This window comes from Xenopus tropicalis, chromosome 2 (genome assembly GCF_000004195.4).
Source record: "Xenopus tropicalis strain Nigerian chromosome 2, UCB_Xtro_10.0, whole genome shotgun sequence".
Taxonomy (NCBI): domain Eukaryota; kingdom Metazoa; phylum Chordata; class Amphibia; order Anura; family Pipidae; genus Xenopus; species Xenopus tropicalis.
In genome coordinates, this window is record NC_030678.2 from 57589523 (window position 1) to 57607002 (window position 17480).

General features: G+C 41.6%; 1 protein-coding gene across 2 annotated transcripts in view; it reads right to left on the reverse strand.

Moving 5' to 3' along the window:
- Positions 1 to 11158: 11158 nt before the first annotated feature.
- Positions 11159 to 17480, reverse strand: part of LOC116408821 (cyclic AMP receptor-like protein A) — a 262366-nt gene continuing 256044 nt past the window's right edge. For both annotated transcript variants that reach the window (XM_031896805.1, XM_031896806.1), the window contains one exon: positions 11159 to 11624. In XM_031896805.1, coding sequence (XP_031752665.1) covers positions 11460 to 11624 — 165 coding nt within the window. In that variant the 3' untranslated portion in view covers positions 11159 to 11459. The remainder of the gene's footprint in view (positions 11625 to 17480) is intronic.

Genomic DNA, 17480 nt, shown 5'->3' on the forward strand with positions numbered 1-17480 from the left:
TACACATTAGAACTGCTTTCAGGTAACCTATTGTTTCTCCTACTCCCATGTAACTGGAGGGGTCGCAAGCTGGACTTGGATTTTCTATCTTGGTCCCTTCCCATTGTTCTGCTGAGAGGCTGCTGGGGGGAAAGGGAGAGGTTGATATCACTCCAACTTGCAGCTCAGCAGTAAAGTGTGACTGAAGTTTATCAGAGCACAAGGTACATGGCTGTGGCACCCTGGGTAATGAAGAATATGGCTAGCTCCATGTGAAATTTCAAAGTGATATATAAAATAATCTGTGTTTTTGAAAAACAGATTTCAGTGCAGGATACTGCTGGAGAAGCTCTATTAACTGATGTGTTTTGAAAAAACATGTTTTCCCATGGCAGTATTCCTTTACGGCAACATCAATTGATAAAACTTTTGCTAACTCCTCAGGCCCAGAGGCCCACTTATTGCATAAGTGATTTTTAACTATTTCTACACCATCTCCTTTTTTTCTAACACCGGAGGCCAATACAGTCCTATGCAGAAATGCACACCTAGATCTGAAGTGATCCAGGGGCATCTTGACTGCACCTGTCAAATCCAGGCCCTGCCCCAGTTTCACCTCTGCCCTGTCCCACTGCTGTGTTTCTGCCTCCTGCTTCAGAGGAGTTGACATGTCAGACTATGCCCTCCCTTTGGATGTGTGATTACAGTGTAATATTACTCAGAGAATCCCTATTTCTCTGAACTTTTTTATGAACATTTGCCCTATTTGAAGAGCCAATGGGGATGTTTTTGGAAGTTTCACACACCACAAACCGTAAGGCTTTCCATACCGCAAGCCTTATGTGACTGATGAGTCCATCAGCAAAGGCTCCCTTTCCCTGGAAATTACATTCATATGTCGGTAAGAGGAGCAGTTCAGCGAGCCCACGGACCCCTTCTGATGTGCACTTTATGTATTAGTTGTTTTTTCTGTTTTAGAGCAGTCAATGGCACTTTTAGTTTGCTGCTCTGAATTGCTTGGCTGCACCTCTTAATTGCTGGAGGCATGTCAGGGTATGGAGAGGACATGGCATTGTTATTATGATCTATTATTTATTAAGCATCAGTGATTCCACAGAACAGAGATTGCTTGTACTGAAGAAACAAGGGATATTTGCAGGCAACGCAATTTCCTACTTCCAGAATTTACAGCTCTTGGATTTACAACAGCAAGTGATGAAATATGTTATAGACCTGGCAAAAAAGATCTGACATTATTAGCCCTTATTCAATGTTTCTAACAAAAAACAAGGATTTCAGAAGATATTCTAGCACAAAAAAAAACTCACACATATACATTTTTCTGTCACTCTGTTTTCTGTTAATGTAGAAATAAGAAAGTAGACCCAGCATTCACTTTACAGTCAGTAATTTTTAAACTAACTAGGAGCAATGAAAATACAGAATGGAAAAGGGCAGAACAAGCCATGAAACCTCATGGGAATGATGATTATAGTTGTACTAGTGTGACACCAGCTGTGCCTGGGGACCATTGCACCCTTGTAAGCAGGAAGATAAGTCTTTGGGGCTGCAGCGCCGCATTGGTACGAGGAGAAAAGAGGCAGTGCCAGGAGACCTAGTACTGGGGGCCCCGGAGAGTAACAGAACAGTGTAAACATACAATTTGTAAAAGTACAATTGTATCACAAAACTATGATTTCAGCAGTCAGATGCTGAAACTAAACTAAATGCTGAAACTTAACTTCCAGTATCGTAGAGAAGAAGAGCACCTCTTCATTTTTCTGCAAATGTGAAAACATAGAGGCTGTCTGTGCTATATAATCAAAAATACGACTGTCTATTAAGGGCAAAACACTCTGCTGTTTCTCCTAAGGGCCCATTTACTACACTAGATGCAACCAAAACGCTATATACAAGCGCTTGCCTAGTTTTATATCACTTCTGTACCTTTTTGTGGGCCAGTTCACCAGTTGCACCTAGTTTGGTACATGTGGTGTTAGGCACAGCATACTCTGGTACAAAGGAGCCCTGTGCCTGAACCCCGCATTTACAGAGAGGACATTCGGAGGCATAATTATCAAACAGCATAACTAGAGTTCCCCAGAGGGAGATTTTGCTCTCAGTTTACTTCAAGGGTGAAACTAAAGTTTGTTCTGTTGTTGCTTATACTGAATGATAAGCGACAACAGATTGATGTATATACTTAACTGTAAATGCTACACACAAAGGCACATTTTTGTCTAGTGCTGCCCTAGGTCCCAGACCACCAAATGCCCCCCAGAGCTAAATCTGGTTACTGGATTTTTTCTTTTCTTTTTCTAAAGTGTATTTTTTATACGTAGCCATCCAAGGGCCGCCATCTTAAGTTCCAGTTCTAAGCACTGGGCCTCAGACCTGCACAAAAAAATAGGAAATTAACTTTCCCTTGGGGGAAACTGTGGTGAACTTAATTTACACACTAAAAATGTATTGTCATTGTATTATTTATCTCTAAAAATAGGAATAGGATTGTGCCTTTAAAAGATACCCACTGCTTTTCCAGAAATGTTCCCATCAACAGCAGCAGCCAGCTGTTTCCCTTCCATCTGGCTGCATTTCCATGCTGTGCAGGAAGCCAGCCGCACTCAGCACTTTGTACTGTAGGAAGTCAGCCAATCCCCATCTGCTGGGTGGGCAGCCAGAAGCGTGCAGACCTGAGAGGGAACCGCAGTTCATCTTTCCTTGTGTGACGGAAGAGCTACTCACATCCTACTGACTTTTTAGAGAAAAACAGTTTGAGCATGTTCACTGCACCCACAGACTAGATAGTATCTATGGGGAGCTCCAATACGGACAATGACACACAAGGAGATTAGTTGCTTGCAACAAATCTCCTCAAGCGCAGGTGACCAATCTCTTCCAAATGCCTTTCCATATAAATTGCTGGTGGGAAAATATATGTGTTGCTTTGGTTTTCTGATGTTGTTTAAAGTTTCCTTGTGGGACAACTTCAGGCACCTAAGGGAGGTGGGCATATGGGGAGATTAGTTGCCCATGATAAATCTTCGCTACCACGAGCGACTATTCTCCCGAAATGCCATCCCGCCAGCAAGAGTGTAAATCGCCAGTGGGATGGCATATGTGTCGCTTCAGGTTTTCCAAGGTCGCCTGACATTGCCTCTCAAGGAAACTTCGGAAAACCAAAGCGCTGTGTATGCCATCCCATCAGCGATTTACATTCTTGCCAGTGGGATTGCATTTCGGGGAGAATAGACGCCTGTGGTAGCAGATTTATAGCGGGTGACTAATCTCCCCGTGTGGCACCTCCTTAAACGTGCAATTTTAAAGATAATTACCCTTCACCTTGTGCTCAGTGGTCAGATTGCGGAGAGTCTCAGCCAGTGTATGGCCACCTTAAAAAAATGTAAACCCAGAGGGAGAATTGGGGCAAACTGATACTCACAGTATAAGTTCAATATAAATATACATTACATTTTATATGTATCCGATCACACCCTTGTAGTGCAATATTGTGCATTGTGAATTTTAACTGAACACTTTTAAGGCAAGTAAAGTGGTGTAATTTTCTGGAGCAACCTTTTTCAGTAAGTTTTGTTGAATACACTGCGCACTGGTGCAAACTATAAAACTCTCAGTCTTTCTTCCACTGTTGGTAGTGGTGGCAAAACAGTTTCTGGGTTTGCAAAAGCTATATAAACTTTGTGCACAGGCAAATTTGTTTGCACATACATTTTCACATTGCGAATATTTTTCCTGTTACAGACTTTTCCCACACTAGTATTTAGGGGCTTATTTATTAAAGGTTGAAACACAGCTAGCCACAGTCAATCAGAGGGAAAATGCATTTTTCTCTGTTCATTTCTATGGATTTTTAGAGGCATAATTATTAAAGGCCTAACTCTCACTTACTTTCATTGATATATAAGCCCCTCAAATGCCAAAGAGATGAATAGAGAAAAGCAGAATTTCCCTCTGGCAAATTGTTGCAAGGTGTGTTTTGCCCTTTGATATATACTGTATGCTCTATAGAGGAAAGTCCCTAGAACGCAGGCATTAAAAGTAAGCTTCAGGTCAGTTTCAGAGGCCCCCATTTGATTTGGGGGAGCTCTACAGAAGATCAGTTCAGAGGATTCTCCTTCTGCATGGTACAGCACAGAGTGAGGGAGACACATACAAACTCTACTCTTACAATATTGCAATATTAGATGTGCATAATACAACTTATTTTCACATAATAATACACATTTTCTACCAAATATGAATGCATTATTCCTCAGCAAGGGCGTCTTCTTTCCACAATATCCTAAAATGTTGCCTGTCCTTTGGGCAGCCAGTAAGAGATTAGTCGTTTCCATTTACTACGTAACAGTATTTTCTGCAAGCTTTGTGGAGAATCTGGCGATGTACCTTTAAAGCTGTTGATGCTAGGGAAAATACAAGATTTAAATACCACACAAGTAACACCACACAGGGGAGGTATTTGTTTTAATGGAACTGGCAGCACTGCTTTGAAGTAAGTAGAATTTACTGCGCCTGTGTATATTACTGCAATATACAAGTATGTTAATGCCTCCGCTATTATCTGATCCCTTATTTGCGCATCCTTAGACGCTGGGTTCCCTGGCGCTGTGCACAATAAATCACTGTACTGTTAGGTGAGATAGCTTCATGCTGCCGTTCTGCTTATCTCTAAATCTACGGTCATCTGCCCATTTTACACTTTGCCATTCATTAACCTTCTCATTAGCTACTTAGAAGAAGCTAAGAAGTTAATTAGGGCACAAGGAAGGTACTGTAGCCAATTTCCCATACATGCTACAAGTAGCTGATCTTTTAAACTTTATGCCACTGAGCTATTTCTGACATTTGCTTTAGGGCAATGCCACAGCGCACTACTTAGGATGCTTTTCACCTTGTTTCAGGCTACCAAAGTACTCGTGTCACTGTTTGTCAGAGATTGTATCCTGGAAATGCAGCACTACACCATCATGCGCGCTTGTCAGGTAATTTACCTTAAAGCCTAGGGGGGCCACTTCAGGCACAATGAATGCATCATGGGATTAATAGTTATAAGTGCCCAGCAGCTATATTAAAAGACTGTATTCCGTTCATTGCAAGCTTTAGCCAGCCTCTGAGCCAGCCTTTGTATTAAAGTGTGTCCAGCTGTACTAACGTTTTCTGGTCTTTCTGCACCTCGGTTTTGCTCACAAACATTCTATTTCTGCACATAGGGTACATGTAATGGAGTATGCACAATGCCAAGCACAATTAATATGTTAGGTCTGTTGCAGGCAGCCTATTTTGAAATGTTGCTAAACCCTATGCCAATAAAGGCAGCCAAGCTGATGTCCCCTCATGGCAGGGGTTGCAGTGTTGCTAAGCAGATACCACACATGCTTTCCTCTTGGAATTGGAGACTATATAGTAAGATTTGCTTTTTTGGTGACCTTGCCAAACAAGCAAATCTTTTCCCCAATATGCCCACCTTGGGTAGGCAATATTGTGCTAATGCGGACGTCTGGCCTTAGGGCCAAAGGATTGCTTTACAATGACAGGAGCCAAAAAGTCAGAGTGAGGACCACATCAATGAGCCAATGCAGGCCTCGATCTGACACAAAAATTTAGCCTGCCCAATTTTTGGCCAGATATCGGTCAGGGAGGCCTGTCGGAGTGCCCCATACACGGTCAGATAAGCTACTGAATCGGTCTGAAGGACCCAAATCAGTATCTTAAATCTGCCTGTGTACCTTAATGTTTAAAGGACATGTAAACCCCACACACAAAAATGTAATCAGTGAACAGCCTCTTTGAAATCTTTCAATACCTGCCACACTGGTTGTCCAGAGGTTAATAGTAAGGCTGCAGTGTCCCCTTAATCACTTAGATTTCCTTCTCCTCCTGTAACCCACTCAGCCCCCTCCCTCAGGAACTTGCTTTGGCTGTTGGCTTGTGGGCATGCTCAGTTGTTCTAAGCTCAGATTACTAAACACGCCCCCAGTCTAGCAGCCAGTGATGAGATGGCATTGCTGGTTCCAATAGAAACTCAGCTCTGTCAAAAAAAAATTCTCCCAACCAACTCTCCTGAGCTCAGCTTAAACAAAGCAGAACTTTTATCAGAGACAGTTGTGCCTGTGTGAGCCTGTATTCTTGATGAAATGTATGCTGAATAAGGGTCTGTGTGTGTTTGCTGTTTGCAGATTTAAATGTATCTGATTATGTGTCAGAGAAAAAATGGCCACTGGGTGAAAGCTGCTAGAAAACAGAGGGATATATGCAGTACAAATGGTGCCATTTGGGTGGGGGAGACATGCCCAACTGATATACATTGTAGGCAAATGTAGGCTTTACATGCCCTTTAATGCTGTCAACCTTTGCAGATGTGCTGGATGCCTTTTCTGGAGCAACACAACGTCCCTGGTGCGGCCCTTTGTGGTTCCCAATAACTACATTTATAGGAGCAAAATGTGGCATATTGTAGCAAAAAAAATGGATTTTGGATCCTAACGTAGAACAATTGTCTGCAAATAATCTGCCCTCACTAACAGGCCAGCAAGTAGGAGTACAGATGGGACAGTTTGTAGTTGAGTGAGGTCAAAATGTAGAAGATGGCTTTGGTAATCTGAATGTTTTTATGTTTTTGCATACTGGCTGGGCACTATTATAACTGTTAGATTTGCCAAATCTGCAGCCAGAATATGATGGTCTTCTGGAAGAGGTTACTTCAGCTGCTGCTGAAACTCTTACCCTGGGGAGGAGGCAGAGAACTAGAGACTGGGGCAGCATCTGACATGGTGTTTTCTGGTTCTGCGAATGTTTAGGGGTCTGCTGTCCCTGCTAGGATCAGACTGCTTAGGGGTTTTGAGTAAAAATGTGTATTAGGAGAACCATGCTGCTTATCATTTCAATTCCTTTAATTGTCATACTAGCCGTTTACTATGTTTTATAAGCTATTCTATTTCAACATGCTCCTCGGTGTAGTGTAAATACACTCTAAATGCCATTGCACCCAGTTTTTTTTTACTGCTCCTGTGGATCCCCTTTACTTGAATGGTACTGTCCAGGGCAAAAACCTTCACTAGGAAGTAGTACTTGTAGTACCATGTATATACCACTGAATAATAACCTTAAGAGTAATGGCACACTGGGCTAAGCTATGGGCTCCCATCTGCTCTTCACTGTCACAGGCACAGCGTCGGCCTAAGAGCTGACACACAGAGCAGATATCAGTGAGAAAACACATACTGCAAAGGTGACAGTTCTTTGAACTGAAGCAAAATATTTTATTCATTGCTGCCCAAACACTCAGCCAAAGAACTCACATTCTTCAACCAAATACATTTACTGAACAACTAAATACAAACAATAAACAACTAAATAAAGATCTAAATGTGCTATATGGGCCACTAAAATATTTGCAGTCTAATGTCATATATGGTTTATATATGGAAAGGGCACTGTGGTGGCCTCTATAGGAGATGGCCTTCTCAGCTCTCTGGATAATGAATTCACAGCTTAGGGATCCAATATATGTAACACACATATAGGTGCATTTATGATTAACATACAAATGAACATAAAATTGAGAAATCAAATTTCTAAGAGTGAGAAATACATATTTATAAATATTTTGCAAGGGTAGATAACTGAATTTCTTGTTTTTTTATACTCAATTTCAAGCTATTTTTGGTAACAGTGAAATTAGAAAAGCAACTTTCCCCACACATTTAGCCTTTCATCCGTCGGTAAATGCATTTGCACAATAATATTTATATGTTTAAAAGGAGGCACCAATTCTTGACTTGCATTCAAAAGGAGGGATCAGTTTATATTTAATATTTTTGTTCCCTTTGAATTGCTAGACCCAACCTGCCAGTAGCCAAAGGAGCTGCCGTCAACTCACTGCTGTGAAATATAAACTCTGTTCAATATATTTAAATGTCATCCCATTGTAAGAGAGCAGCAAATCACTCAAATTGACACACACTGTCATGGTATTGAGCTACAGCAGCATAAAGCAAAATACACAGACATAGGAGCCACAGAAACTCTATCATTTGCATAAATAAGAATACAAGTTTCACAAAATACTGCACACATAACAAAAGAATATTTACTGCATTCAGCAGGTGTAAATAATAAAGATTTCATCTCTTAGTTCTACACTGGAACATGGGACAATAGCAGAGCAAGAGCTTGGGGTGTCTTCCTTTTCAGCCAATTGAAAAACACTCTCTCACCCATAAAGTCTGTGCACCCCAGGGTCACTGTTATGGCTATTCTAACATGGGAACTAGAAATGTTACTAGCAATTTTATTTTAAGACAATTAGCTGCTGCCCTTCATTTTTTAAAGTGTTCACTGCTATTCAACAGCTCTACAGGTTTGAATCTAAACTAGTACCTACAGTAGTTACTGGGTTCTCTGCCACTGGTACACAGGCAGTGATGGACTAAAACCTGAGGGGTTCTGGAAATAAAGTCAAATGAAGCCAAAGGGATGGGGTGCTGCAGATTGTGAATCACTGGTGAACACAGCAGTCCACTTATTGCCGATAAACACCAGATTATCAGGTAAACAAGTATACAATGGCTTTAACATGGATGCAGAATTGACAACGTTTTCCTTTTGGGGAGCTTTGGCGGCGCCCCATTTCACCCCTCATGTCACCAGCTCTGCCCAACACTGCCTGTATTTAAGATGATATCGGAGTTAAAAGGTCTTTTCAATCGCAGGGTTAATATTAAATTGGGTACAAGTTATGGGGAGACTGGGACAAACAGGACATCTACTATAAATCTGACATGTCGGTGGATGGGTAAAATCATACAAAGCTTATGTGTGGGAGTATTTGCATTTATGGCTGGAGGTGATTTATGATCCTGTGTTGCTATTTAAGTTGCTATAATCTGAACACTATAAACTCATCGAATGCTGATGTAAAGTGTTTTCTACGGCATTTCTAGCATACTAACTACACTTAAAGAATAGGTAGAATGAATCCAACAATATTTTTTAAATGAAATCTCCACCCAAAAATTAACTTTTTTTGCATAATGACAGAAAATGTAATTTTAGGCAAATTTCTAATGTTTATTAAATATTTATAATGATTTTCAAGTTATTTGTAAATTAATCCTTTGCTATTGCCTTCTCACTTAGATATGTATCTTGTAACAATACCTTGCCATGCCTTCTTTTAAGGTGTGTTAATCGACAAGACGTGGGAATTGTCTTGGTCGGAGGAGACTTGCCTACTGATACAATGATTTGAGTAGACAGGGAAAGGATTGAAAGGGTTTATAAGCCAATATAAAAAAAAAATGCTTTTAATTACTTCATGCTTATGTAGGGTTCCCTAAAATTGGGTCCCCTAGGAAGGTTGCCCCCAGGATAGACCCCAAGGGAGGGTAGTACTTTAGTAGTGGGACACCTTGGGTGGTTGGCACTATAAGGGTTAACAGGCAGTTAGCTCCCCTGCAGTTCAATAGTTAGGCCACAGGGTGCACACAGTATATAAGGCTGTGCAGCCATGTGCCTGCAGGTCTTTCAGCCTGGGACCCCTCTTGGAGAAAAGGTTAACAACAGGTCAGAGTTAGACAGTTAGAGATTTGTTATAGACCACTCTAGGAGTGGTAGACAGGCAAACTAGCTGGGCAGCGTGGCCCCGACAGGAGAATTTACTGGATTAAGATCCACCAGCACTCATAGCTGGAGTCAGGGTATAAAGTGCTAAGTATAGGAGATTTGCCTAATCCAGGGGTATCTAAGTGGAAGTACCGGGGTGAGGTCTGCTGAGGGGGTGTCCGCTTGGCGTGTAGTACCGGGAAGTGCCCTAGAGAGGGGCTTCTGGCGAGAAGTACCGGAGGGAACCCCTAAAGGGAATCATCTGGCGTGTAGTACTGCTGATATCTCGTGGAGAGAGGGTCTCTTAAGGAAGAGGGAGTATACCCTGACTGTCTCATTGCTCCTGTGTGTAACCTGCCTGTCTGACAATAAATAAGTTCCACTGGTTAAACATCCATCCAGTGTCCTGTCTCTGCATATCTGGAGGATCCACCTGCCTGGTAAGCAACTACCCCAGGGAGGGGGCAAGGTGCCAGGAGTGCTGGGAGTCCCCACACTGCAGTACAGTATCAAGGTCTCAGGAGGGGAGTTATAGTTCATTCTATCCCTATCCTGGGTGGAGGCACACCAAAGTACAAAGTAATAGCTGTTCCCCCATAGTAAGCGGGGCTCAGGACTCCTGAAAGCGCCAAGTATAGCAAAAGATCAGCAGGTAGTGCCACATATAAAGATAAAGTGGGCTACACTTAGAATGACTTTTTTATTTATGCAAAAACTATGTTTGGGTGGACTTCCCCTCTAAAGTCTAAGTACACTCTCTATCCACTATACATCTATATATGGCACCAGTTGTTTTAACAATCAAAAATATAGTCTAATCCCTGTGTGATCCAACTGATTTGCTCATGGGCTAAGAGAAAATACATCAGTATGCAGAATAAGCAATCAGAATGCATAGAACGGTAGAAAAGAGGGGCCCTACCAATCAGAGTACAGTAAATGGACTAAATATATCAGTTGGAAGCATTAGCAGAATCAACTTTCACTCTATACAGGCCAAATGCACAGCAATGGGTTTGCACAAACCTGTCAAAACTACCCCCACCAGGTCCATACAAAGAATTATAGTCAGGCAATCCAGAATACAACTGACAAAGTCTTACACCCTACCTATAAAATTACATAATGGGAGATTTTTACTTTTGCGGTAAAGGTTGCCTACACATGGAGAGATCCGGTCAGGCAAATCAACCATTTTTGCCCACATTGTCTAACAGTTACAGTTTTACCTTGAGATTGCACCAATAAAAGCTTTCTATTTAGAAGTTTGGTGGAAAAGCGGCAGTGCTTTCTTAAAATGTCTTAATACTCTGTACGGCTTTAATACTGTGAGAATTCAGTGGGTTTTAAAAGCCCTAGAGCTGCAGCCAGGAGACTATGCAACGCATGCTAATGTTCACTGAATGCAAAGGAAATTTCTGCCAGACACAAACTCTGCTACAATACTGCTATTAACTTCTATTTATGCCTGCCACAAATGAATGTGGAGAGCGTGGGTCTTCATCCCCCCACCTACCCCAAGAAAATTCCTGCTTGTGGCTTTTTTCAGATAACCACACGTCATGTATTTGTCCCTGAGCATTTTCTGGCATGATTTGTCAGGCCACCAAGTTTAATTAATATCCAGAGATTTCTAGTTAGCATGACCCCATCATGTCTCATGTCTGTGCTGCAGTTAGGCGCTCCAGTTCTGCAGCATTAAATATTAACAGCTAGGTATTAATAATAAAGGATGACAGCTCCTTAATCAGGCATTCCGAGGATGTCTTTTCCCTTCCTTCTCCCTTCGAAGCGCTGCGTTTCCGGGGAGGATTGCCACTTTCTTTTAACCTTTAGGATTTGCTCAGACAGATTGTTCAGGGTCCTTTGTCCCTTAATGTAATGGATGGCATGGAAAACAGCACAGTTTCGTCGTCACAAGCCTCGGAATCTTCCTCGTCTATCTGAGCCATGTAGTGCACATTTGCTGGCTGATATTCCCTTATCCTTGTGCTGTCACAGAATCTGGATTGGAAAGCTAGCTGCAAAATACACAAAATGCATATACTTTAGCAATATGTTATATGAAAAGCATTGGACCAACAACAGAATATTTTTACATCTGGAAGTGGCTCTCAGAGATTCGTGACCAGTCCATATATACATGAGGGCTCATTTACATCCACAAGCACAGTTATGGTCTACAACACTTTCCCTGCAGTCAGTCGCATGTAAAACCACTTTCATTAAAGGTATTTGTGTCCATTGGCATAACTATATGCGGTCAGGCCCCCTGCAAAAAAGATCTTCCAAGGGGTCCGGCATGCACATCCACCCTACCTGGCCCCACCCCCACATGCCTGTATGCCTTTGCACCCACCATTTCCCACCAGCTCTCAGGTAGGCAAGTGGCTGAGGAGGTCACCCACGGGGTCTGCTTCCATTATAGTTACACCAAATGCACTCATTGCACTTCTAAAATAGCCAGGCAAACGTCCATTCAGTTGTGTCCAATTTGGGACAATATGCGCGCACATTGTGTCAATAGAATCATCCCTTTGTGACTGCAACTGGGCAAAAACACTGCATTGTGGGGAAAAAAATAAAGCAATTCTGCTTAAAATTGCAGAAATAGAGAATAACCATAAACCATGCTAAGCAATGCTAATTTATCCCAAAATGGCCTCTAAACAATACATTGATGTAAACAATGGGTTTCATATGAGACCAAGGTAATGAGCATAGCTAAAACCTATATCTAGGTATAATGCCAATGAAAATCATCCCCACAATATGAAACTTCTGTTTATCTACCTCACAAGGAGCAACTATGGAGTAGCTTCAGTCTCACCATTTGGCCTGCTGAGCTCAAGAAATAACAAAAAAATGTGATGAAAACAACAGGCAAAAAGTACAAGCCCTATTCATTGAGCAAGGGGTTAGGGGTATAACTTCCCTTTTTTTTTAAATTAAAGCAATGTCACATTAAAGAAAGTAATTTTTCGTTTCAGTGCTCTGAAATAAAAATATCACAGAAAACAACATTTCAGTATTGGGTTTGTTATTCAGTAAAATCAGAGAATTGGTAAAGTGTCTGAATATTTGCGGAACACAATTCTGGAAAAACAACACTAATTGATACAACTTCATTTTAACTCTTGGGGGCAGATTTATCAAAATGTGAGTTTAGAGCTTAATACATAAAAACTCACCCACATTCTATTTATTCCTATGGGAGTTTTAGAAGCGTATTTATAAATGACTGAAATTTAGAGTTCACCAATTGATAAAAATTTGTAAAAATCCCATAGGAATGAATTTACAAAAATCTGCCCCTTATTGTACATTGCAAAGAAACGTCTTTTCTTATAAAAATGAAAATGCTGGTGTTTAAGAGGAAATATAAATAGATCATAAGAGTTAAGGAGACCGCCTCATACGTATGCAATCTAGTGGGAATCTGCAACTATCCTGGCTTCTGCTTTCAAATCCCACTGGGTGAGCTTTAGCGTGTAGGATACAACCATGTTGGCTGATTTCTCAATCGGCTACAAGCTCTTTGCCAGGGATGGGCTGCACCTCAATGATGATGGGGCAGCTGCTTTGGGGGAAAAGATGGCTAGAGGGTTGGAGGAGATTTTAAACTAGGAGTGGGGGGGGAGGGTGCAGCGGGAAATTCTGTGGTAGACAGGATAGATGAGGTAGTGGGCATAGTAAGGAAAATTGGGGGAGGAGACTTGCTTCGGGATACTGATAATGGCAGGGAGGCCCATAAGTTGTTTACACGTCATTCTCACGCCGGAACCAGTATTAAATGTATGTTTACCAATGCAAGGAGTCTGACTGGTAAAATGGGAGAGCTGGAGGTACTGGCGTTGGAGCGGAAATATGATGTGATTGGTGTTGCTGAAACTTGGTTGAATGAGTCTCATGACTGGGCTGTTAATATTGGGGGGTATACATTGTTTCGGAGGGACAGGGGCAATAGAAAAGGAGGAGGAGTGTGTCTGTTCATTAAGCACGACTTAAAAGCAAATATTAAGGAGGAAGTGATGGGGTTAACAGAGGGAGCTGAATCCTTATGGGTTGAGCTTCTCACAGATAGTAAAGAATCTACCAAGCTAATTGTAGGGGTATGCTATAGACCCCCTAATGTAAGCGAAGAGGAGGAGGCCCAGCTCCTGTTGCAAATAGAAAAGGCTGCTAGTTTGGGGCAAGTGATAATAATGGGGGATTTTAATTACCCTGATATTGACTGGGGCAATAGTACTGCCAGGACAGTAAATGGGAACAAGTTTATAAACTTGCTGCACGACAACTTTATGTCACAGGTTGTTGAGGAGCCAACCAGGAACAATGCTATACTAGATCTAGTGATCTCTAATGACCCAGAACGTATAGCAAATGTGCAAGTGGTTGAACCCCTGGGTAATAGTGACCATAATGTTATTTCATTTGATGTTTGGTGCAGGAAACAAATTTACACGGGGGCAACAAAGACACTGAATTTTAGGAAGGCAAATTTTAGCTCCTTAAGGGCAGCGCTTCAGGGCATAGATTGGGGCATTATGTTTTCTGATAAAAATACAGAGCAGAAATGGTTGTCATTTAAAATGATATTAAATCATTACTGTTCTCAATTCATTCCATTAATAAGAAAAAGTAGAAGTGTTAAGAATCACCCCATGTGGCTTAACTCTGAGGTAAAGAAGTTAATAGGGAAAAAAAGGAAAGCTTTTAAGAAATATAAGTCAGAGGGGACAGTAGCTGCGTTTAATGAATATAAACACTATAACAAGTGTTGTAAAACAGCAATCCGGAAGGCAAAGATAGAAAATGAGGAGCGCATCGCGGCCGAGGCCAAGACTAACCCCAAAAAGTTTTTTAAGTATATTAATAGTAAAAAGATGCAGGTTGAGGGTGTGGCCCCATTGAGTTATAATAACAATATGGTTACAGCGGATACAGAAAAGGCAGATGTGCTTAACCAGTTCTTTTCTTCTGTGTATACAGTAGAGGAGCCAGTGGGCCAAGTCTCACCCAATAGCTTCACTGTTGCCTCAGCTCCAACTACACAGTGGTTGGCACAGGATATGGTGCTTAAAGGGTTACACACGATAAATGTAAACAAGGCACCTGGGCCAGATGGAATACACCCTCGGGTACTGAGAGAGCTAGGGGCAGAATTGCAGTGGCCCTTGTTTCTGATATTCTCAGACTCTCTTTCATCAGGTATGGTACCTAGTGATTGGAAGAAGGCGAATGTCACTCCCATATTTAAAAAGGGAATAAGATCTCAGCCTGGCAATTATAGGCCTGTAAGTTTGACATCCGTGGTGGGCAAGTTATTTGAAGGCTTGTTAAGGGATCACATTCAAAATTATGTAGTGGAGAATGCCATTATGAGCAGTAATCAGCATGGCTTTATGAAGGACAGGTCATGTCAGACCAATTTAATTGCTTTTTATGATGAGGTAAGTAAGAAGCTGGACAGTGGGGATGCAGTAGATATAATCTATTTGGATTTTGCCAAAGCATTTGATACCGTTCCCCACAAACGACTGCTTTCTAAGCTAAGGTCTATTGGTCTTAGTGAAGTCGTTTGCACATGGATAGAAAACTGGCTACAGGATCGGGTACAGAGGGTGGTTGTTAATGGTACATTCTCTACTTGGAGTAAGGTTCTCAGTGGGGTCCCTCAGGGTTCTGTACTGGGTCCACTTTTGTTTAATTTGTTCATAAATGACTTAGGGGAGGGTATTATGAGTAATGTATCAGTGTTTGCAGATGACACAAAACTCTGCAGACCAGTCAATTCTATCCAGGATGTGACATCCCTGCAGCAGGATCTTGACCAACTGGCAATCTGGGCAGCTAAGTGGCAGATGAGATTTAATGTGGATAAATGTAAGGTCATGCACCTGGGATGTAAAAATATGCAAGCCCCGTATAACCTTAATGGGACTGCACTAGGCAAATCCATAATGGAGAAGGATCTTGGAGTCCTTGTAGATAATAAACTTGGCTGTAGCAAGCAATGCCAGGCAGCAGCTGCAAGGGCAAACAAGGTTCTGAGCTGTATTAAAAGGGGTATAGATTCACGGGAGGAGGGGGTTATTCTTCCCCTTTACAGAGCACTGGTAAGGCCCCATCTAGAATATGCTGTTCAGTTTTGGTCTCCAGTGCTCAAACGGGACATTATTGAGCTAGAGAGGGTCCAGAGAAGGGCAACTAAGCTGGTAAAGGGTATGGGAAGTTTCAGTTATGAAGAAAGACTGGCCAAGTTGGGTCTGTTTACACTGGAGAAGAGGCGCTTAAGAGGTGACATGATAACTATGTATAAATATATAAGGGGATCATATAATAACCTCTCTAATGTTTTATTTACCAGTAGGTCCTTCCAACGGACACGAGGGCACCCACTCCGTTTAGAAGAAGGGAGGTTCCATTTAAATATTCGGAAAGGATTTTTTACAGTGAGAGCTGTGAAGTTGTGGAATTCCCTCCCCGAATCAGTCGTACTGGCTGATACATTATATAGCTTTAAGAAGGGGCTGGATGGATTCTTAGCAAGTGAGGGAATACAGGGTTATGGGAGATAGCTCTTAGTACAAGTTGATACAGGGACTGGTCCGATTGCCATCTTGGAGTCAGGAAGGAATTTTTTCCCCTCTGAGGCAAATTAGAGAGGCTTCAGATGGGGTTTTTTGCCTTCCTCTGGATCAACTTGTAGTTAGGCAGGTTAGGTATAGGCATTATGGTTGAACTTGATGGACGTATGTCTTTTTTCAACCCAACTTACTATGTTACTATGTTACTATGTAAATGGAATTTTCTTTGGGATTAGTAACCATAATTCCTTGTGTTTAGAGGAAAAGATTTTTTACTTCCGTGGGAAGCTTAAGAGACAGGAAAAAGGGACTTGATAGGGGATATAAAGTTAAACAAGAATGATTTGCCTGTTGCTTACCAACTTCTGCCCAGGTTATTGGGAAAACTGAACATGAAGAGTTAACAATTACCAGCAGACAATACAGAAATTGTAATTATTATTATTAACTGTTATTCACGCCACACAGTCCCAAATGCTTTACAAGAGATCCCACATCCTTCACGCCAGTTCCTGCCCAAGAGGAGCTTACAATCTAAGGTCCCTATCACATTCACACATTATGGTCAATTCAGTCAGAAGCCAGTTACCCTGCCTGCATGTTTTGGGAGGAACCTGAAGTAGTCGGAGGAAACCACCAAAGACACAGGGGAGTTAATTAAGCTGTCGCATGGAATCAAAGAGCTCGACTGGGAACGAATGAGGGTTATTAGTATAGCATTGTACTGAGCAAACAGATGAAATATTTCAATGAATTCTATGGCAGGACCTTTTCTTGGTCATGGTGACAAAAGCTCTAACATATTGAATACAGTTGTCTGTCTCTCTGCATTACACATACTGAATCAGCTCTCAACTAAGATCCCATATGCGGCTCTTGGGAAGACTTCCTCTGACTACATGAAGATTCTGAGCTGTTAATACAGCATTTGGTCTTTGTAGTTCCCATTACAAAGCTATGCTACTACAGGCAGGCTCACACTGGCTAGTTGTGCAGTGCACTCCAGAATTGTATAGGCCCAATGGCATACAGTCAAGTAACAGTGTAACATTTATATATGTGAGCTGGAGTTGAACCTTTTTCAAAAATATTCAAAAAGACTTGTCTCTACTAGATACTGTTTGTCATGGCCTGTATGGATGAAAACCTACACAGAGAGCTGCCATATCACTTTCCCTATAGGATTTTACTCCATAGATATCGATGAAACAATATCTATTGATCTATTCAACAAAAACATCTAAACAATATCATAAAAATGTAATTAAAAGGAAATTAAAGATGCCA